The 23,753-nt window shown below is 41.1% G+C and overlaps 1 protein-coding gene and 1 long non-coding RNA gene across 9 annotated transcripts; one reads left to right on the forward strand and one right to left on the reverse strand.

Moving 5' to 3' along the window:
• The first annotated feature begins 5 nt into the window (after positions 1-5).
• Positions 6-23,184, forward strand: Pvr (PDGF- and VEGF-receptor related). 8 transcript variants are annotated; one of them, XM_015173144.3, is made up of 19 exons: positions 6-386; positions 11,997-12,212; positions 14,362-14,870; positions 15,826-16,000; positions 16,439-16,816; positions 17,201-17,352; positions 17,475-17,655; positions 17,718-18,187; positions 18,545-18,571; positions 18,912-19,221; positions 19,281-19,730; positions 19,798-20,277; positions 20,344-20,503; positions 20,835-21,055; positions 21,122-21,391; positions 21,459-21,708; positions 21,787-21,859; positions 22,091-22,241; positions 22,497-23,184. In XM_015173144.3, the coding sequence occupies exons 2-19, from the start codon at positions 12,146-12,148 to the stop codon at positions 22,922-22,924; spliced, it is 4,752 nt and encodes a 1,583-aa protein (XP_015028630.1). In that variant the 5' UTR covers positions 6-386; positions 11,997-12,145; the 3' UTR covers positions 22,925-23,184. The 8 variants fall into 8 exon arrangements, with proteins under 8 accessions (XP_015028630.1, XP_015028628.1, XP_015028627.1 ...); XM_015173142.3 differs by having other exon boundaries at positions 7-386; positions 22,341-23,184; XM_015173141.3 differs by having other exon boundaries at positions 7-386; positions 15,826-15,982; positions 22,341-23,184.
• LOC116651550 (uncharacterized) lies at positions 21,853-23,699 on the reverse strand. The gene is made up of 3 exons (XR_004304556.2): positions 23,639-23,699; positions 23,190-23,583; positions 21,853-21,999 (listed from the first exon to the last, which is right to left on the reverse strand). It is a non-coding gene; the product is annotated as an uncharacterized lncRNA (long non-coding RNA).
• Between the last annotated feature and the right edge of the window lie 54 nt (positions 23,700-23,753).

The raw sequence follows: 23,753 nt of genomic DNA on the forward strand, positions 1-23,753 counted from the left end.
AAATGTCCCCAATTGAAATTTTTGAAAAGTAAGGCGCCAAATGGCAGCACGCTGTAAAGCTGATTGCTACTGCACTTAGCGAGCATACCGCATCATTTAGTACATGTTGCAGCGATCTGGCAACGCTGCGCGCAAGCTTGCCGCTGTGTGTCGCGCGTTTAACATTAACATTTAGTTCAGTTTAACGACTCGCGCCGTGCAGACGTTACGAACGCTCGAGTGCGCGCCCAAAACGGCCAAACGCGGCTTTTGCGATTCCATTCAAAGCTCAAAAAATATTGCGATTCAAAAACAAACAGAAAAGAAATATAAAACAAAACGATTTGCTGATACAAACAGTAAATAAATCAATTTGTTGTGCGTCTTCTCAAAAATCAAAATCAAACGTAAGCGTTAAAAAAGTGCAAAATTATTAAAAATTATATTTTAAAAAAAGAAAAAGTTATGCCAAAATCGAGTGGGTTAAAAGTGCTCATTTATCAAAAGGTGCTAATGCGTGGCCTTAAATGAAAATACGATAAAATAAAAAAATTATTAAAAACTGTGTGGCTAGAACTTTGTGCAAAAATATCAAAAACGAAAGAAAAAACAGATAAAGCTAGACAGCGGAAGAGAGAGAGAGAGTGTGTGTGTGTGCGAGAGAGAGAGGGGCAGAGCTGGAGAGCTACAGGTGGTGACAAAGCATCAAAACACGAAAGCAAATTTTCTGTTATATCAATTCAAATGTTAACTCAATACAAATGAATTTTAAGTGTGTGTGTGTGTGTGTGTGTGTGTGTGTGTGTGTGACGCCTATTGACAGCGCTCAATGTCGCATTTTTTTGAACTAGCTGCATTTTTTTGGTGCGCCCAGGGATACATACATACACACACACACACACTTTTATTGTGAGCCGCTATCAGTGACCTCTGTGGCTGTGTGCGTGTCGTATTGTTATCAAATTAATTTTCATTGATAAGTGTCTTTAAAACGTAGCTGTATCGGTGTGTATGTGTGTGTGTGTGTGTGTGTGTACGTGCTCATATGTGGGGGCATTGAGGCATTCCAGCGAAACGAGAGAACAAACACGGCCCGGCCAGGTAACCAGGCCGTGATTCATCGCTGTCGTGACTGTAAATGTGAAGAGCTCTTGTTGTTGTTGTTGTTGTTGTTGTTATTGTGGTTAACTGTAGACTGCGTAAGCAGCTGACTATGACAGTCGCTGGCCTGGCTTAATCATCGCTAGCATCTCCCATTTGTATCTCACAGATACTCGCCGTTTTGTATCTAATTACCAAAAATGACGTCTGCGCCTTTGACTTGCAGTTGCAGCTGCCAAAATGAAAGAAAACCCGACAAATCAAATAAAACATTAATATATCAGCTACAAATGCCGACAAGTAAATACCCTATCAAATACCCTTGAAAATTGTACAGCTAGAATAAGTTTTCGAGGAAAAACCAACTTTCTGCCACTTGATGATAAAGGAGAAGCATAGCAACTCCTTTTCACATTGTATACAGAGTATAAGAACAGTTCACATTAAAAGCAAAGAACTCAAAGAAATAAATAATGTTCAAGCTGTTGAGTTAAATTATGAAATTGAATCGAAAAATGATTCATATTAAAAAAAAAACCAAGAAGCAAAAGGTAAAGTTCTAAGAAAAGACACAATAGAATTGGCTGTTAAATGTTTTAAATATTTATGCTATTTAATATAAACAATTCAATTGATCAATAACAAATAGACTTTGTGACAAATTTAAAGTATCCGCTGTTAGGGTATGAACAAAAGACTGTTCTTACGCTCACGTTTTTCATTGTTTTCGGTGTGTGTTTTTTTTTTTTGGCAGACAAGTTTTGGAAACAACTTTCTTAAACCGGTTGCAAACAAGAGCGAGGGCTCCAAAATATAAATTTCGAATGCGCTGTGTTATCAACTGGCCCGAGTTCATTTCCGAAAGACAAACAAATGTTTATTGATCCCCAAATGAGTCAGGCTGTGCAACCAGCAGATACAAAGATACAGATACTAGGCACAAGCTGGAATCAACAAGATAAAAAGGTACAACTGGACACAGGATGGAATCAAAGATAAAAGATATAGCTAGACACATGATCGCATCCAAGATAGAAAGATAAAAAGATACAAAGATACAGCTAGGCACAGGCTGGAATCAAAGATACAAAGATACAAAGCTAGGCGCATGATCGCAGCATAGATAAAAAGATACAAAGATATAGCCGGGCACAGGCTGGAATCAAAGATACAGAATACACACAAATTGTATCTGTTTGGCAATTGGGTCAACTGCTCAATTGCCTGCTGTGTCCGATTTGTTTATTAAAGGCAGACTTCGTGCGGCAACACTTGAGCGAACACTTGCCCCATTTGTCCATCATCCATTCAGCTGCCACAGAATGCTAATTGCTGCAGTTGCATCAATCACTTCTGCTCTCACACACAAGCTGTCTGGTGCGGCAGCAGGAAATGCAACTATTTGCAGCACTTGCCGCAGTGGCCGCACTTGCCACACACGCCCCGCGTACAACAAATGCTAACTGTTTTGATAAGCCGGAAAATCAATAAAGCCCAAGTACTTACACGGAAAATGGCCAACAGCTCGAATATTTTCACACCTTTTCACACCTTTTCTGGCTTTCAGCATGCCATAGCATATTATAGCTTTTCCTGGTATCCCTGAACCATATATATATCAAATTTATGCCAATTGCATTACTTTGAACTCGAATACCCTACACACAGGGCATATGCGACAATTGCAGCAGTTGGCAACGCAACAATTTGCGATTTGTGGCTGCGGTTGGGAAAACATTTGGTAAATGGACTAAGGCAGCATAAATAAATAAGTAAGGCTCCAAATGCGACTGCTCAGTTGGGCTAACATCTCTGTTGATGCGAATGCCCAACTGCGAGATACCCTAGAATCAGTTCAAAATAGGCTAACGAACTTATCTAAATCATCTTCGTCTTTTAGATTTCATTTCTAATTTGAAGAGACACAAGAATGGTTTTTTTATTTATTTCACAGCTTGTTGTTGGGCACTTTCCTTAGTTGTGCCCTTCTGTGTGTTTAGCATGGAATTACCTCAAGTTTATTTTGATGAGGTGTACAAGTTCTTCAACTTAAACTTATTAAGTCGCTGACTGAAATAGTTAGAATGAATGGACTTGAGGTTTATGCTCTTAAAGGCACCTGAACTGCATAGTCGAGCCTACCCTCCCATATGTTGTATACAGGGTATTTACAACAGGCCAGCGCTGCCATTGAGCTGTCTGTTTGCTCAGCCTGGTGGGTGGCCATGGCAAAAGAGGGGCAGAGACGGAGCGTGGGGAGGGGGGGGGGGTTGTTTGTGGTTGGGTGAAAGAGTGGAGCTTAAGCTTGGCTAACGTTTTTGGCCATAACTCTTGGCTTGGCTTTAAAGCGTTGCCTTTCACCTGGCGGAAAGAATTTGCCAGCTATTCATAATGTTTATTTAGAAGTTTTCAAGTTTTCAAGTTTTCATGTTTTCCGGCATTTGCAGCACGTAAATTGTGAAAACTTGCCTGCAAAACAGCAATAAAAACTTAATCTCATTTCGAGCACAGAGTCCCACAGAGCCCACCCCACAGCCCTTTTGCAGCTTGTTTTCATTAAGATTTTGATTGTTTTTTTTGTGAAAATGCATTTCCGTGACCCAAATGCGCCAGCACAAAAGAAAACTGCAGCCGGCGAATATAAAAATGTTTCTTAAATATTTATTTATTTATTTATGAAGCGAAAAGTCAACAATCGAATGCAAGTTTTTGGTGCCATTGCCAGGCAGTCGAACCAAAAATTGATATATAAAAATAAACCCGCAAACCACTTGGGGATTATTTTAGCAATAATATTCGCGGCATTTGTTGCTGTTGTTGTTGTTGTTGTTGTTGTTGTTAATTCTGTTTACATGCCAACAATATGGCTAATATAGAAATCGGGCAGCGCGCCAACAAATTGCCACGAAAGATGTTTCTATTCGAAAAGATATTAAACAAAAGTATCTCAAAAGAAATAAAACAAAAGTATCTCATCGAGACTAACATAAAAAGCACTTAATAGGACGCGACAATGAAATCGAAAGCGAAAAAGTAATTCAAAGATTTCGCTTGAAGTCTCAAGATGTGTTTTACCTACTGACCACATTATGTAAGACACATTTGTTAAAGCCCCAGTCGTGCTCTATGAAAATTTCCACCTTGCCTCTGACTCATGCCTCAGCTACATTTACCGTTTCAGCTATTTTGTTACACTGCGCAAAAATAAATGTGGCTGATGTGCTCAACTTTTGTTAAATGTTGGCCAAAAATTGTAGCTGTGTATTTTCACTTTTGATTCGTTTGAAATACGCCACTTTCTTTGCAATTATGTAAAAAGATATCAATTAAATCCCAACAAGTCACTTGAGCCGTGTGCTTACTCCCCCCACCCCTCCCCCCCTCTAGCACACCACAGCCCCCCTCGCGTCTGCCTTTTTGCATGCGAGTCTCTTTTGCAGCTTCCCTACGTTTAACTTGGGCAAAACTGTATACGACTGCTTAGATAAGCGAAAACCCGCACACACACACACACACATTCGCACGCACACTCGATCATTGCAAAACACATGTTAAACAATGTGATAAGCCCGCCGTCTGTTGCTGCCAGATACAGATACAGTATCTTAAGCGAGCCCGCACTTATTGCGAGCCCGAAAAAAAAAAGGCAAGAAAATATATATGTGAGACGGCCTTTATCTGGCAGCGTCTCGCGAGGAGCTGGGCAGCAGCTGCGGGGGAGTACGTAAGGAAGGGGTTCGGGGAAGGGGCGTGGCAACAGGCCGCTAGCTGTCGCTCTGTTATTCTTGCCAATTTATCAAAATGCAAAACTTTGTTTGTTTTGCAGTTGTTGTTTATGCAACTGTCTGCTAGATTAGCTGCTGCTGCTGCTGCTGCTGTTGTTGTTGTCCGAGATGTTGTTGTTCGTGTTGTTGTTGTTGCTGCAAAGAAACTGCATTCGACATAACAGCTCGCCCGCAATTGCGCTCGTGCCTCCCTGCGTGGGCGTAACCAGCGAGAGACAATTGCGCAATCCAACTCCAAGCAACCCCCCCGCTGTGTATGTGTATGTGTGTGTGTGTGGTGGGTGGGGGGAGTTGCACTTGTTGCCCCGCCCCCGAGCAGAAATATGTCAACAACAGCCCACGCCACGAGCTGCAACAAGCTTATATTTCGGCTCATATATCACAATTAAGCGAACAGCTCGGCAAATGTTGGACAAAGATTGGAACAAACCTTAAATTGTGCCAAAAACAACAACAATTGTCGTTAGTTAATTAATTAACAATAATTAGAAAATACTTTCGCTTCAACATGTAGTTGACATATTTCGCAAGCAATGTTAAGATAGAGAGAGAGAGAGAGAGAGAGAGAGAGAGAGAGAGTATGACCATAAGTTTAGTTGATATATTAAGTAGACGGGCTTAAGGCCTAGATAATAATAATAAGTAAAATATAACAGTTATTTTCAGTGCAGTTGCGCAATAGATATAGATAAATATATAAAGAAGATATATATAAAAGGAAGATACATATATAAATACCAGAAGATTCTTTCAAAAGTATCCATCAGATACATTTGCTATGACATGCTATTTGAGTTGCTAATAAATGTTCAGAATTCCATACAACTTTTTTCTCAGTGTACGCATATCTCTAATAAGATACGAAAATGTGGCCAACGTAATTCTAATTGCTCTTTAGCTGAATTCACGCCCACACAACGCGACTCTTAAGTACGACAAAAAAAAAAAAAAGGAAAAACTAATGAATTAGACAAAAGCTTGAGTGTGGCATGTGTTTCCAGCTAATTTCGTCATCATTTCGGGGAGCACGCGAATCGCGTCATGGCCGGAACATTTTTTGGGAACCATCTAATGATAATGCTTAGAGCAGGACTCGAGTCCATTTCAAGTGTAATTAAACGCCTCGCAAACTGAATGTGCCAGCTAATAACCAAATGGGTTAACGAACGAAGTGTATATAAAATTTTGACCAACAGGTTGAAGGGACTTAACACAATTATACAAATATATAAATATATATAATATTGCTTATCATATATTATATTAAAAATATAAACCCTTCGGGGTTAGTAATATAATATTATCTTAAAACTCTTTTTCTATAAATATGATTTACAAACAAAAAAAGTTACCTCTTTAAGCTCTTCTTCTTGAACTACAATTTGCGTATGATTAAAGTAAGATATTTGTTTTTTTTTTTCAGCAATAATTTGTCAGATATTACAAGAAAAGAGTAATATCTTTAAGCTCTTTTTTTATAATATAATTTCTCTCTTCTTCTTGAACAATAAAAAACAATTTTTCTGCAACTTCTATATACTACAATATGGCAATAGATGTGTTTTTCAGCAACATTTCCAGTCGCATTTCTCTAACCAAGTTCTGTGCGCCTAAGCCATGTGCATGTGCCCGCTGAACTGAGGACCCATAAGACTTAGGAATCGCCGAATTTGGTATATATATAATATGGATATAGATTTATAGATAATTACCCACACACGTATTGCTGCTTATCTATTTAGTGCAGCTTTCTCTCAGTCTGGGTATTTTTACTGGGTTTTCCTTTTCTCGCAAGTCCAAACACCACAAACTGTCCGCCCACTCGTTTTCTTTTGTTATTGTAGATCTTCGCTGATATGCAGCTAACTTGGCTAACAATTGACAATTGTTAACTATGATTTATGAGTCGGAGGCGGGACCCGCCTGCCGGCTGGCTGGCTGTCAATCGGCTTGGGCCAAAAATTTGCTGAAACCACAATAAATCGCTTGTTGGCCCAAATTTGCAAAATTTTCAATTTGCGTGCATAGTTTGCATAGTCTGAATTTTAATGAGCAGCCAGCCCCCGTGCAACCGCCCACACTCCAGTTCCAGAAATTGCAAATGCTTGAAAATATTTCCTCATATTTTTTTTTTTTTTTGGCTGCATGCATTTCTTTTTCTTTCTCTTTATTTCAGTTGGCTTAAAGCCAGCGAATTGTTGTCGCTGTTTGCATTTGTATATTTTTGTTGCTTAAGCAGTTTTTCCCATTAAGTTGTTGCGCCTGCAATGGCAAAACAATTGAGCTGGAAAACCACTTGACTTTACCGCAAAGGTCACAAGCTCTGCAGAAACATAAATCTAAATGCGGACACTTTGTTGGAGAACAATTTATGGAATTTTGTGCTCAGAATAAGTTGAAACTTGTTTCATATATCAGAAACTTTTTCTTTAAATACTTAAACTTAAATACGCAATTCCAGAAAATTTCTGATATTATTGAGTATTCAAATTCAAGGAAGTGTGTACTTAATTAAAGAATTTTAAATTTAAAAGCAGTTAAAAACTTATTGCCCATCCTAGAAAAACATCTTCTTAATAAAAAAGTTGCAGTTGAAGAAAATTGCAATAAATTTTTAACTTAAATCAAGAATTGTTTTACTTTATTGACAAAATGAGAAGTTGCCAAAATCTAGTTTAAATAATTCTCTTAAATCTCAAGCTGAAGAAGACCTAACTATTTTCAAGACTTGTTTTCTTAAATTCAACTTAAATGCATAGTCTACAATCTACTTAAACTAAGAATATTTAAAAAACGAAATTTACTTAAAATTTTTAAGGCAGAGCAATGTGAATTCTGTTCAAGTTGTACGCGAATTTTCTGGGGAAGTGCACAGCTCGAGGATAAAAACGAAATAAAAACGAAATGTGCGACACGTTTGGCCAACAATTTTGTATTTGCAATCGTTAAGAGCGAACATAAAAATTCAATTTAAGACTGAAACGAGAAGCGAACCGAAATTAGAGTCCAAAATGAAATGGCCAATGGCGCTGAGGATGAGGGTCAGTCGGCAGACATGCCGCATTATGTGGCAGCCAGGCACGTAGGGGAAAGCAATGTGGCAGCAGGTAGCTAGCTGCTGGCGGTTGCCACAGCTCCAATTGCTGCACAGAACGTGACAGCCACAAATCTGTTGCACATGCAATGTGCAACGCGACGCAAAGTTTTCCATTTATTGGCCATAAGAAGCCAACTTCACGCCGGGCCAGCCTCAAAGTGTCAAAACTTGCCCCATAAACAACAATGTACCCAAAAAAAAAAATCCAAAAAAAATAAGAAAAAATAGCTAAGTGCCAGGCGCTGAAAGATCTGAAACAAGCAACGATTCAAGTATACAAACATTTTGTACATCAATTCGAAGACTTGAAAAGAAAATATATTTATTTCAACAATCGCAAAGTGATTAATATGATTGAGTACACTGGGAGAAAACTCAAGTACAATTCAGCTCAAAATAAATGCTGATTAATAAGTTTAACACTAAGTGAAGAATGGGAAAATGTTTGGATATATGATGATATGAAATGATATGAAGAAAAATAAAAATAAAAAATATACGTAAATAAATAAATTTAATATAAGGTACGAGCAGAGTCTACCCACAAGCAGACATATCGAATTTCATACCCCTCAGAAACTATTCTATATTTATTCACTTGCCTTAAGATTTGCTCGGCTTTGTTCAATTGTGAAAAGTCATGTGAGAAATGAAGATCATAACATTTGCGCAGATCAATTGAAAACAAATAAACTTTAAGCGACAAATGTTAATTCTTTTCAATAGAGTGTTGGATATATGGATAGTTCAACTATTCTAGGGGGAACTGGGCGGGGAATTCGGGCCCCACCAAGTCATAAAACCGGTTGTCCGGACAATCAGTTGTCGCTTCACTGGACCGCATTTCAATTAATACGCAAATATTGTCTTTTATCTAAACAGATTTTCATGCAGCAGACTTTTACAGTGTGAGCTAACATAAGTGTGTGTGTGTGTGTGTGTGCATTGGGGGAGGGGCCTCTATGGCGTCTCCATTGAAGTGAGCCGAGGGTGACCGCTCGAGCGTTTAGCTGATGACGTCATAGCACAAACAGAACGGTCATAAACATGCATGTTAAATATTGCCATTTCCTTGTGCCTAAGCAAATTTGATTTGCGGTTACGTGTAAAACGAAATTCGCCCAAAAAATTGAAGTTGAATCATAGTTGATTCAAGCAAAAATTAAATCACATTTCAAATTACACTGGACAGCAGTTGATGAGCTCCTTGTGCCCTAGAGAGGGAACAAATGAAATCCGTTGCAATTGTCGCTAATTGCGCAGAAGGCAATTGCTGGCCAGAGCTGGCTGTGGGACCAGGACGGGCAACTGGTAATTAGGCGGCGCTGTAGGGGGGGAGGTGGGAGGGGGTTAGGCAGTCAGAGGAGGCTAAATATAGCCAACAGCAACAGTTGCAACAAAAAAGTGGCCAGTGGTATGCGTGAGCGCCCTTGAAAATTGCAAAAGTGGGCGTGTCGCCATGGTAACTCCACGACAGCGATGCAACAACAACGTCAACGTCAACGTGAACGACAACGACAACAACAACAAAAAGGCAGCCCCAGTCGAGCGACAACATGAGGAACAGCCCCAGAAGTCAAAGTCCAGGCAACAACAGCATGTTGCTGGCATTGCAGCCACATGGCAACATGTTGCCAGACACATTTCATAGGAATAGACGCCGTGCGCAATTGAAATGAAAATGATCCAAGCAAGTTTTCATACGCTATATACAAACACAGCACTGGGCATAGCCGGCAACTGATTCGTTTTGTCGCAGAAACATTTTTCGCTTTTTACTACTGCTTGCAGCTAGATTGTTGTGTAAGAGGTAAAATGTTTCTACGCTAAGTACTTGAATGTTAAGCGCAGCTGCTAATAACATTAGTCTGTTAACTAAACAGTACACATGCATGTTGTGCTGCTATTATAATGCTATATAATCATAATTGCCGAGAAACACTTCTGCTAAAACACATACATATGAATGTTAAGCAACTGTTATGATAAATGTGATAAAAGCGAATTGTGTATGCGATGATGTTGTTCAACAGAAAATATCACTAGCGCTGTAGCGCTGCTAACAACATTCATGTGTATGTTATGTTAAAGGGTCAGAGTCGCAAATGTTACTTAATAGTTATTTTTAGCTGTTTCAAACGAGATATAAAGTAATGCTTAACTCAAGCTACCCAATTCCCTTAAGGGCATAATCTATTATTAGTTTAGTCGCAGAGCATCTGCTGGCCACTTACAATCGCTCTGCTGTTCTGCTGCACTGCCATTAAGTGCCAGCCACATCATGGGCAGGCGATTAACATAAGCTGCCCTTTCAATTTGGCTGTCAATATTTGCACTTGACCAAAGTCTATGTAAGTGCCTGCAATGTCACTCAGGTGAGCTGGTTGAGTACATTAATTAGCTGATAGCAAACCGCTCTTTATCAGCAGGAGATGACTCATGTGTCCTTATGTCCTGCCGCTGCCGCTGACAAAGATGAATGCCTTTTTATTTGCCAGCCGAAAAGGCAATTAACCGACACCATATATATGCAGCTCCTTTCTAGTTGATTTCTACGTTCTTGTTTGGGTGCGCCCCCAAGTAATACAATATATGAAATTCCTGTTTATACGTTGTACACATGGGCCACTTGTTGTCAACAGAACAACAGCTGTGACAGGGGGCGGCGGGGGCAGATTGGATGGACGGATTACGAGCACATTTATGTCCGTGCCCTGCCATAAAAAAACGACAATTGCCTGTTCCAATTTGTGTGTTAGTCAACTTGTTTAATTGTGCATGTCTCGTTGTCATTTAGTGCACAGCTGGGCACGAAGACGGCCACCCACACAGAGTTATGACTGTAGTCAACGGTAGCGAGTGCGACCTGTTGCTGCCCTGTTTTATTGGTATTACACTTCTGACATTTGACATTTGACATTTGACCTCAGCACGCGACAGATTGCTTCATTTTCAGCTGCGGATATCATTTACAGCGGATGTGAGAGATTATGCACAACAACATACTTTGCGACATCTGGCAACACTGTGCGTATGCGTAACGCACAAATTTTTGTTTTTTTTTTTTGTTACCCTGCGTGTGCACACACTCTCACTCTCCCACATTGAAAACGTTTTAAATGGGGTAGATTGGTTAGTTGCGGGTCTATGTAACAGTCGGATCGATGTCAGTCGATCTCAGAGTTACTTGAAACATTTCCCATTATCGATACCTCGTCTCTTTGCCGTTAAAACGTTAAGAATCCCTTAAGAGCTTTTAAGAGCCAGTTAGAAGTGTACGCTTTTGTATAGTTTATTTCAAGTTTACCCTTTAGGCTTTAGTATTTGCACATACTTGCATGCAAGAGTTATGCAGCTCGATTTTCATAAAGATCGGACAATAAGCACCGAAGTTATTCAAGCAGTTGAATCTATTTGACGCATGTGTATAGATAATGCTACGAATACTTGTAACAGCCGCTTGAACCTGCGTTGAGGGTATCTTCTGGTCGAGCACAGCCGACTCTCACTTGTTTTTAAGCATAGTTTGTTTTTGTTTATGCGCATACATACGATAAACTGGAGCTGTGATAATGCTACATCGGACAGATTAACAGTTCAGCAGTCCATATACATGCAACAACAGCAACAACATAAGCAATATGAATTCCACAGTGATATCCTGAAACAGTCCAATGAATGCCCGACTCGTTCTCAGATTGGGAATTCAGTTGCTTTTCAATGATTGCGCGTAACGCTCGAGCGGAAAACTCAAAGAATATTGTAAATGGATTAAAAAACAGTGTTGTGAATTGTTGTGAAACGAACGGCTACACATACAGTTATTTTTATAAATAGTTTAAAAATAGATTTTATATAGCACTTGCCGCTCAGGCCAAGACTGGCTAAGACTCGAACTGAGATTCGAATCCGTATCGATTTAAAATAAATTATATATAAATAAATAAAATTATATAATAAATAAATACAAAAGTTACCAAAATAGGAAATAGGGAAAACTTTAAACAAATATCTATCCCAACTATTTCTTGCAGTGCATTCAACCCAACTTCGCGCACTAAGTGATACTGGAGCCATGGCGCTGCTTTGCCAAATTTTGTAAAACATATTAAAAACACCATAAAATCCATACACATATTCAAATATTACAAATCAACAAATATCATAAAACATAATTATCAAAATGCGGAAACTCTTGTATGTGCTGTTCGGCCTTATCGGGATCTCAATATTCGACCGCTTGGAAGCATGTAAGTATCGATTTTTTTATACATAAATAAATACACTTCCATGTAATTCCATAGAATAGAAATCATAAGACTAGGGCATATAATAGTTGTAGTTGTTTCTATTTTTAAATATGATAATTATTTGCAAAATTTAACGAACCGCAAGAAATTTCTGAGAATCGATAAGTGCAAAGAGCAAAAAATATCCGGAAAAGGCGACAAGCGACTCGTTGACAAAAACATAAGTATTTTTAGAATATTTGAATGCTTGGCATGCCCTGTTTAGCATTCGGTTGCAGGGTATGCTTGGCAAAAAAAAACGATTTAAATGATGACCATGAAATGCTTAACGCTGACAATTTGCACAATTAAAATGTGCGCATACATATATATATATATTATGAGACTTGATCTCATATATCATGTGTCTAAATGTCGTCTCGTTATATTCTATGAGTATTTATGCGATCCACTTGGACTTCAATGAACGCGGGCCTTGCTTCCTGTCAAATACACACACGCAGCGAGAGAGACTTTCTTATAATTTATGATCCACGCTCGATTGCCTCATCTTTTCCCGATCTTTCAATCTCTATAGAGAGCCTTAAGTGAATCGCTAGACACAATTGTGAACTTCGAACGATCGTTGATAAGCGAAATCGTTTTTCTCTTCACTTCTTTTTTTCGGCACTGGCGCCGACTATTAAAACGATCAGCATAACCCATTAAAGTGTCAGGCATTAAAATGTGTCCCCATATATATATATAATTTAGTGTATGCCAGCCATATTTATTGTGCGACATATCTATTGCATATTGCTTACTTAAAATGTACTAAAGACAAGATGGCACGATGGCGCAATACCCTGTACACAATGTTGTTGCAGCTTAGATAGTAAAAGATAGACCTAGCTTCTCGGTTGGTAGCTCTAAAACTTCTATCAGTGGCTTTCAAACTGTAACATTTGAAAATATCGATATATGTTAGATTTGAGCAGAAATAGCTCTAAAACTGTTGATGATAATCATATAGAATATACACATATATGTATATGCAAAATTTGGGAACCCAATATACTCTCATCTCTAATGTAAACAGTGAAAAATCCAACCAGATCCAAGAACTATATGCTATCAGCAGCGCTCGCTTTCTCTTATCAACAGTAAACAAACAATTTTTATAAAAAAAACAAAAAACAAAATATAAAAAGAAAAGAATATAAAATGCATACGTGCCTTTAGAGCTACAGCCGTGATCTGAGTATGAGCCTGAGTCTCCGATCGGGAGCTGATGCGGGCGCAGCCAAGCGTAACGGCTGCTGTGCCCATATCAATGGAGATGAAGCCAATGCGTGTGTGTGTGTGTGTGTGTGTGTGTGCCCAATGGGGCAATTTGAACCAAATAACAGTCGATAGCACTACGAAGCCACGTTCCACAACACTACGAACTTCTGAATGGGTTAGCGATATTTGCTGCTGACCTTGAAATAAATATATCGCAAATAATGCCAAGAGCGGGAGAGACGAAGAGAGCGAGAGAGTGAGCTAACCTATACTCTGTAAACAAGTCTACATGTGACTAAAATGCTCCGTAATTTTTGTAGAGAATTTATGCACACATAGATTTCTCGTTTGGCTCGAATGGAGAGTATCAAATTCGCCAATTATTATATAGGCAAGTACTAATACCAACACATATAGTCAGCTAGCCAAGCTTTCGATACTACCCCTCTCCCCCACGGCCATACTCTCTCACTCTTTCCCTCTCCACATCTACAAACCCCTTGTATACATACAAGTATAGAAGCTGTAGAGTCTATGGAAAGTATTCAAGTATCGCAAATAATTTAAAAGCATAATAAAAACATATACCAAATGATGGACTAGCAAATACCCTGTGCTCGCCCTGAAACAAGCTTGGCATTTGTTTTATTTAATTAGACCCCATACTCCATGAGAAATTGAATTCCAATGCCTGACTGGCAGATACCCCGTAAGATGGAAGAGAAGCCTAAAGCTCACATGAAATATTTGCAAATTGTTGGGAATTGAATTGAATGAGAAACCAAACATAATTTCCTTTAAGTTCTAGCCATCCTCTAATGAGAAAAAGATTATAATAAAATAATAATAAATAATTGGTATTTGATTTGATTGATTTTGTATCTAGTGCCACGTCCTCAAAATGACTTTGAGGATAACGATATACTCTACAATTGTGGCGGCGAAATGGGCGTGCCGCTTATAACGCCCTGCAAGGACTCTCTCAAGCTGGATGCGGGCACCTCGTACACGCTCCAGTGCGAGGCCAGTGAGCCCATCGATTGGTGGCATGGCCACTATGGACACAAGCTGAGCGAGACATTTGACAACATTGGGGATCCACAGCGTCCGTATGGCATTAGGCTGACGCTGGACGAGGTGAGCGTTGAAAATGTGGGTGCCTATTACTGCATCAAAAGCTCGCTGGGACTGGATCCGAACAACTGGACCGAGGAGACGCTGATCGAGCTGGTCAACAACAATGAAGCCAGCACCATCTATGTGTTTGTGAATGACAAAAGCAATTTGCTGGCGCCGCTGGAGCCCATCATCCAAGCACGACAATACTCCGAAGTGATAATACCCTGTAAACCGGCCATGCCCGAGACGGAGGTGCTGCTGACATTTAACAGTGATGTAAGTAGTTACCCAGATCTCATTTAGCTTATCAGATTCACACGCTTTTCACGATGACTTTCGATTTATATACTTCCCGCCGAGCAGCAAGATAAAATATACTCAAGTATGCTTCATCTAAGCCGACATAGTTTCTACAATAATGCAAGCTACGATCCCAAGGTGGGATTCAAATTGTTTGTCACTGACACAGTGCCCGTCTACTTGAAGTGCAAACCGAATAGCACGACTAAAACAAAGGATCCCAACATAGAAATAATCTATTACAGTAGGTTGAATTTTAACTGTAACTAGTAAATAGCTGTATTATCGCTGAACGATAGACATAATCTGTAGTATTGTAGCATTATGCATAGAATATATAGACTGGACAACCAGAGTAGAAGAATGGGACCATGCTGATTTTTCTGACGACAGCTCCAATGTCGTCTCTGTTTTTGTTCGGGTCCAAGAGGGTACGAAATACAAATGATTTGTTTGGTAGAACGGCTCGCTGTCTTTTATCTCGCTCCCACTACGGGAAACTTTTTTGGCTTACGCTCAGTGCTCCCTCTCTCGAACGAGGACGAGGTTGGACCTATCCACAAAAATGTGCATGGTCCCATTCTTTTAGTCTAGCTGTCCAATCTATACGATCTATGGTAACTGCTTGTAGTCAGCCCCCCCATACTATATTTGAGATCGTCTGTATATATTACATATCCACAAATAAATTTATATATATATATATATAAATATATATAGGTTAATATTTAAAACATAAATTCGTGAAGAAAAGTTTAGGAGCGATTTTTCAGATTTGTTGTTCACTTGATCGATCGATAGGAAGGAAAGTCTTGTCATTTAACGCTTTCTCTATCTGCTGCACACCCACCCACATAACATTTGATATCTGTGATAAATCTGACGATAATTATATATATATATATGTATATATATTGTGCATTGTCCGTAGACATTTTCCAGTGAGACAGCCGCTCGATATGATCCGAAACGCGGCTTTGTTATCGAAATACGCAGCGTTACCGATGGCGGTGAATATTACTGCGAGCCCAAAATACCCTCGCCGGATAATGAAGAGGAAAGCACGATCATAGTTGTGCGCTTTATTGGTAACGGTCACATTGATAGTGAGTTTTTGCACCCCAAAGTTTGTGATTTGTGATTTTTTCCGTCCATATGTGTCGTAAATATTGCTTTATTATTTTCAAAACCAAAAAAAAAAAAAAACAAAAAATACTCGTATTACTCTCAAATTTCTCAAAGCGGTTATTGGATTTGCACCTTCTATGGCTATGGATCTAAGTTGTTCGAAAATTGAATCAAAATTCTTAAATGCATTAATCACACGCCACAAGAACACAATCACATACACACACACACACACACACACAAGTACAGTAGTTCTTGGTGAATTTAAACCCGTAAATGCTTTTTAAATGTGAGGTTATGTGTGCTAAATAGATTCCGATATCTAGCGTTAGCTACTCTATTATTGCTAATTATTATCTACTGTTTCTATACCTGTATTATTACCTGTCTTATTAATATGGCTAACACATTCTCAGCATTCGGATTGGATGATAAGACTTTGGTGCCATCTATGATGTTAACTAACATAACGCACGATGAAATTAAGGTTATGGTTATCGCTGGTGAATCTATCAATGTTACTAACAGTGTAAATGATACCGTTGCACTAATAATATCTGGTGCTGGGCATGTTGCAAACGCTATCGATAACGTGATCGATAACGATATCGATAGCGATAACTATACCGATAACGTAACCACCGAGACCCTAGACCCAGAAACTGACTACTCATCCTCGTTATCATCATCCTCGTCCTCCTCGCCATCGTCGTCTTCTTCGCCGCGTCGTCCAAAGCGCAGCCCCACGAAGTTGGCCCCGATGCAACCCTTGCCCTCAAGGCAACCAAAAGGGCGTAAGTTGTTGCGCTTGTCCCTCACTTCCCGTTGTTTATTGTCTTGTTCTGAATGTCATGCATTTTCGTCTTTTTATTTTTATTTTTACTTTTGCTTGGGTTTCTGTGTTTGTTTTAAGGGATTTTTCCGCTTGTGTTTTGCCTTTTTTTTCGCATGTCAAAAATAATCTATTAATATCGCTTTATATATAAACAGTTAAGCCTTACTTCAGATTCTTCTTATGCGTCTAACCAAAACCTGTGTGTCCACGTCTTTAACTAACTCCCTCCTAAAACCCGACTAATCCCCAATGCATGTAGCTGTAGATACGCTTGTCAAACCCCAATTGGTTCTAGTCTAAGTATTTGTCTCTAATAATGTAATGCTCTCTGCGCGCACAACAGAAGCGACCGATCGCCTCAACAAGCCCATCATCAACTCGACATCGCGTGGCCATGTCTACGAGGGACAAACATTCCAGCTAGTCTGCGAACTGTCCGCACCGTACGGCGTTTCCTACGACATGCACTGGGTTGTTCCGGACAAGGTGGACAAGGTAGGTTTGTCGATATCTACACATCTATCGATATCTTAGAGCTTATAAATAAAATACACGCACGAAACGGAATCCTTTTTCTCAAAAGCAACCTAATCGAAAGCCCATTTCAATATTCTCAGTTTCGCTACAACTATACCGAGGCGCTGTTCGACGAGCGGGCCAAGAATACCACCCACCGGGTGGGTCGCAGCAAGCTGACCGTGACAGATGCCAGGTTGACCGACAAAGGAGCCTACAAGTGTGTCGTGAGTGACTCGTTTAGGAATATGGAGTACGCTTCCTACAGGATGCATGTTATGCGTAAGTATTTCTCATGTTTCTCACCCTTCTAGAAAGCAAAGAAAATAATTCCAACTTAACAGAGCCCAACTCGAGCTATCTGAAGGTGTCAGAGCCCTCGAATCACTATACGGTGCACGAGCATGTCAACCGTACTATCCAGATGACGGCCAACTTTGAGGGCTTTCCGCAGCCGACATTCAAATGGTACAAGCCCAACGGCATTGAGGTGTGGGACACCGAACAGAACTTTCAGATACTTGCCACCGAGACCAGCACAACGTTGAAAATCCTGAATGCCCAGCTGGAGGACAGCGGCAGCTATGTGCTCAAGGGCACCAATGGCATTGATGTCAAGCAGCTGAGCTTCAATGTGAGCGTCATTTCGGGACCTGTTCTCAGCATGGGTGATGTCTATGTGGTGGCCGGCCAGGAAGCCCATCTCAATTGCAGTGTCAAGTCGTTTCCTCAGGCTGTCGTCACATTTCTCTTCAAGCCCTGTAGCCTCAAGCCGCGCTGGCCATCGTGTGAGCTTGCTTCGCAAAACTTTAGCGTAAGTATTGAATAGTCTATGCAAGCCACGAAACCTTTTAATCCAACTAAACCGATCAAGCTATCCGCCCTAGCTAACAGAGAGTTTAACATCATGTTCCGCCTTGACTAATAGAGAATTTCACATAATGTTATCAAGCTATCTGCCCTAACTAACAGATAGTTTAACATAATGTTATCCTAACTTTGTTTTTATAATATCCTCCTGACATTCTATGCAGTTTCTAACAAACTCCACTCACTAGTCATTTTAAATACTAAAAAATATATCAAATTTATCAATCTTCAATTATTTCAATAAATTTTCTTTTGATTTTGCTCCTGATTTTCGCTTCGCGATAAACAATTGCCCTTCCAGTCGGAAACAGTTCAGGAAGAATATCAGGTACTAGGTTTGCTTAGGCTAATCATCCATATATGCTTTTAACCCAAACGAAATATTCCGAACCGATATTGGGAACATATAACAGCACTGCTGTTAAGCAACAGTGGCAGCTGTTAAGGAGCAGTTGCTCTTACAGACTCGTTAGACAACTCTTAAGCTTAACAGCTGTAAAGCTTGCTAATGAAAAAAGAGAACAGAAAAATGTTCGTTATGTATCGTGAACATTTCGTTTGAGTTAAAATGATTATATTGTATTCTCAGCTTCTTTTTGACTAGTTGCAAGATGCTTTTAAGTTTTAGAATACATAGAATAAACTGACCTGTAAATAATTTTGAACAGTATAAGACCAACACGCGTCCCGGATTGTTAAGCGTAGAGTCAATACACGAGGCCATTTTTACGCCCGATAAGCCTGGAATTATTATTTGTGTGGCGCAAAATCAGATCGACAATAAACTGGTTACATCACAGACCAGGGCACACGTACTTTTGGGCACAATTGCCGAGAACATTAGCATATCCGGCATGGATCCAAATCGCAAGATAGCCAAAGGTGATCAAGAGAGCTTCACTTGCGCCGCCTTGGCATATCATTTCGATGGAAATCTGGAATGGTATCTCGACGGCGAACTAATCAGCGAGGGTCCAGGTAGGTGCACTGACTGATTGATTGATTGACTGGTCTTGATTGATCGTTCTTGCCCCTAGATGTTGAGCTAGAAACGAACAGCACGGAATACTCCTACACAAAGACCCTCAAGTTCCATGCCATTGCTGACAAGGATCGCGGCACCTACGAATGCCGTGCCCGGTACATCAATGACCCGGATAAGTACGATAGTCGCGAGATTACCGTCTATGTCCACGATCCAAAGGCACCACAATGGTCCTACACGAATCTCAATGCCAAATCGAAAATCGAACGCAACTTGGGTGACTCGCTGATACTGGAGTGCAAATCGAAGGCTGTGCCGCAGGCGAAGGTGAGCTGGTACAAGGACGATGTGGAGCTGTTCGAGACGAATCGCACACACCTTGTGGAGGACGGCACCAAGCTGTTGATACCCCATCTCTATCCCAAACACGATGGCATCTATCGCTGTGTGGTCGCCAATCGCCTAGGCAGCATCGAGAACTCCGTGACCGTGGTGATTGCCAGTATGTTTAGAACTTTCGCAGAGATAGAGCCTCAGCTTGAATTTCAACTGTTTTCCATCTTTTACAGATATTCCGGGCGTGAGCAAGTTATGGATTTGGGTGGGCGCCATCTTTTTCGGCGTACTGATTGCACTCTGCGCCTTCCTGGCCGTACGCTATCGGGAGGAGCGCAAAAATCATTTGGCCTTAAAGTCCGCGGGACTGGCCAACTTTGAAGAGGGCGATGTGGCGCAAATAAATCCGGCGCTGTCATTGGACGAGCAAGCGGAACTGCTGCCCTACAATCGTGAATTCGAGTTTCCGCGCGACAAACTGAAGCTGGGCAAGCAGCTGGGCGCCGGCGCCTTTGGTGTGGTCCTCAAGGGCGAGGCCGAGGGCATACGCAGCGATGAGCCCGTCAGCACCGTGGCCGTTAAAATGGTTAAACGCACCGCCGACGCGGAAGTGGTGCGCGCCCTGGTCTCCGAGCTGAAAATAATGGTGCATCTGGGACAACATTTGAATGTTGTTAATCTATTGGGCGCTGTTACTAAGAATATAGCAAAGCGTAAGTTCCCCTCGACCTTCACTATAGTTACTCTGCGTTATTAACCTAATCCTTAAAATTTACCAGGCGAATTGATGGTCATTGTGGAATATTGTCGCTTTGGCAATATACAGAACTTTTTGTTGCGCAATCGCAAATGTTTTATCAATCAGATAAATCCCATAAATGATCGCATTGATCCCAGCATCATGACGCAACGTATTTCGGACAACTTTGATTTGCATCGGTAAGTTAATGGTAACCGCATGGTAACTTTAACAGTAGGTTTACAGCTAATGTTAACTAACATTGTTCTTGTTTCTTCTGCTATAACTAATACGAATTGTACTAACAACCACTCTACCTAAACTATGTCCAATCCTTAACTAATAACAACAACAAACAACTTACCCCAAAATACATCCAAACACACAAAACCTAACTGTGCCTGTGCCTATGCCCGTGCTTGTGGTTGTGGCTCCGGTTATGTTTATGGTCTACTCCTCCTCTATGCACTGCTCTGAACCTGCTAAATGTGTCTGTGTTGTGCCCAATATATATTAACCGTGTGCATCCAGTGATGTTGGTGGTGGCTTGAAATATGTTAACGTCGGTTTCCCGAACCATCCATATATCAATCACGTAAACAACAACTATACGCACACTCATCGCAGAAACTCCGACAATGATCCACGGTCGGGCACCCGTGCCGGCCGCACCGTAACCGGCGGCAGCACCTACGATCGTCAGCTGGACACCTGCGCGACGGAGGCAACCGTGATGACCACAGTGCCAGAGGGTAAGTGTCGGGCATCAGCTACCTATAACCCATTCGGTTCCTTGACGAGCGCCCCTTTCCGTGCAGATGAACATATCATGTCCAACAACTCGATACAACCCGCCTGGCGTTCCAACTACAAGACAGACTCCACCGAGGCGATGACTGTGACCACCATCGACCTGGTCAGTTGGGCCTTTCAAGTGGCGCGCGGCATGTATTACCTATCCTCGAAGAAGGTACTACACGGCGATCTCGCAGCCCGTAACATACTGCTCTGCGAGGACAATGTTGTGAAGATCTGCGATTTTGGTCTGGCACGTTCCATGTACCGTGGTGATAACTACAAGAAGTCCGGTAAGTGAAGTTGCATTTATATCTTGGCATACATACATTTAATAGGCATCTCTTGTGTTGCTTGCAGAGAGCGGCAAGCTGCCCATCAAATGGCTGGCGCTGGAATCCCTGAGCGATCATGTGTTCAGTACCTACAGCGATGTCTGGTCCTTTGGCATTGTGCTTTGGGAGTTCTTCTCGCTGTCCAAGGTGCCCTATCCGGGCATTGATCCCAATCAGGAGCTGTTCAACAAGCTAAACGACGGCTATCGCATGGAAAAGCCGCCATATGCCAATCAGGAACTCTACGAAATAATGCTCGAGTGCTGGAGGAAGAGGTAAATAATATTATATAATATCTTCTGATTAATTATCATTATTATTATTATTAATTATTACCTTTTTCTCATGATTAGTCCCGAGAGCAGACCTTTGTTCCATGTGCTGGAGCGACGCCTTGCCAACATGTTGGGCGAGGATGTGGCCAATGTAAGTAGATCTCCATATACCCAGACTGTAAGCCGAACAGGTTCGAAACTATGAAACTATGTCCCAGCCGATGTTCAAACTGGGTGTTTATCAGGTTCACGAACCATACTCAAAACCAGGAAGCGAGTTTCAATTGTGAACTGAAACAAGGGATATTTTTATTTGGGTTTGGAGCCCAGCTATATACACTTCTACAATTTATTAAAACGCACTCGTTTTTGGTTACCGCAGCACTATCTGGATTTGAACGATCCGTATATGCGCTCGAATACGGAGTACATGAAGAATCGGCCCACGGACTATTTATCGCTAATGGGCTCGCCGGATGAGTTTGCACCAGCGGCGCCGCGCTATGTCAATGGGCACATAGTGCCCGATATACGTAAGTACATATGGAATGCTTGCTTGGATGTGGTCACTAACCGCCTGCACACACACACACACACCCACACACACATCCTTCACACTAACCCGTTCACAGGAATCGAAGCTTCACCCGATGATTACCTACAAATGAATGCCGAGAACAACACCGCCATATTTTCACCCACGCGTCCCAAGGGCGACGCGAATCAAAGCACAGAATTTGCCGATTTGCCAGCCATAGAAACAAACGAAACCTCTTTCACGTTCCCAGATACGCGAACCGTTGTGGGCCAACATTCGCCAACGCTGGCCAACAATATGGACAGCAGCGCACACAAGCCGTTGCGCCGAAAGAACGGCATGCCCACCGTGGATGCAGCGGATCAGGCACCCGAGGAGATACCCATGCTACATCGCACCTCCACATCGGATGGTGAACGCAGTCCCGAGCAGGCACGCCGCTTCCCTCAGGCGCTGAAGCAGCAATATGTTACGCCCACGCCCTCGCCACGTCATCACATCGAGACGACGCTAAACGGGAGCGGCGAGAACTATGTGAATGTGAAGCCGCCGCGTAAGAATCTTGTCAACAAATCTGCGCCCGGTGGCAACAGCAGCAGCAGCAGCACAGACGCCTTCTCCAATCCCAGCTACCAGCCGCTGACCGTTGTTAACGAGAAGCAAGAGCGTAGATATTAAATCTATATTACTTAAGAATAGCACCAGGTGACATTACTAATTTAGTTGGTCATTTAGAGCCTAACTAATTAGGCATAGTCGCCCACACAATCATCTCCTTACAGTGACAGCATTTCGTATAAATCATTAAGTTATAATACTACTTAAAGCTCTATCTTTATATGATCTACCCTAGCGCTTAGTTAATTGTAAGTGAAAATGTATGTAAATATGTTTTACTCATTTAGAATGTGTATAATAATAAAAACAAATCCAATTAACTTACATGATCTTTTCTTTTTTAGGTATTTAGATCTCCACATACCAAGACTGCAACCCGAACAGGTTCGAAACCTTGGAACTATGTCCCAGCCAATACTCAAACTAGGTGTTCATCAGGTTCATGAACCTGGCGTTCCTCAGGTTTCGCGATTTCCAAACTTTGGCGATTATTAGTCTTAAATATCGAGCGCATGCTTTTGTATTTGTCCCTTAATGCTTTCCAGCTACGTTGTGTTCCAGTTTGCTTGAAGAATTGTTGGGCCACATCCTCTCAGGATTTCCTTTTGCGCGTTTTAGTTGTGGAATTTTTGAAGACATGATTATTATTCGCCTTTATTAGCTGCAGAGGATTCAGTTCCTCCCATTTTATTAAATTCTTTACACGTTTTCTCTTGTGCCTGTACATCGACATTATATTTAAAGAATTGCAGCTAACTAATAACTATAACTTACGGTAAATTAATTTGCACGCAATTGTTTACATATTGCATTGCAGGGCTGCATCAACTATTAAGGATGATACGCAGTTCAGACTTTCACGCCATATGAAAGGCTTAGTACGCGGGTC

Source organism: Drosophila virilis, chromosome 4, assembly GCF_030788295.1.
Source record: "Drosophila virilis strain 15010-1051.87 chromosome 4, Dvir_AGI_RSII-ME, whole genome shotgun sequence".
NCBI classification, from domain to species: Eukaryota; Metazoa; Arthropoda; class Insecta; order Diptera; family Drosophilidae; genus Drosophila; species Drosophila virilis.

What these genes read in the sequence shown, in the direction of transcription:
- Pvr (XM_015173142.3), top strand. Translation starts at nt 12,146, where the DNA reads ATGCGGAAACTCTTGTATGTGCTGTTCGGCCTTATCGGGATCTCAATA. An exon ending in TTGCTTCGCAAAACTTTAGC is followed by an intron (nt 18,188 to 18,544) that starts GTAAGTATTGAA and finishes TTGCCCTTCCAG; the next exon opens with TCGGAAACAGTTCAGGAAGA. An exon ending in ACTAATCAGCGAGGGTCCAG is followed by an intron (nt 19,222 to 19,280) that starts GTAGGTGCACTG and finishes TCTTGCCCCTAG; the next exon opens with ATGTTGAGCTAGAAACGAAC.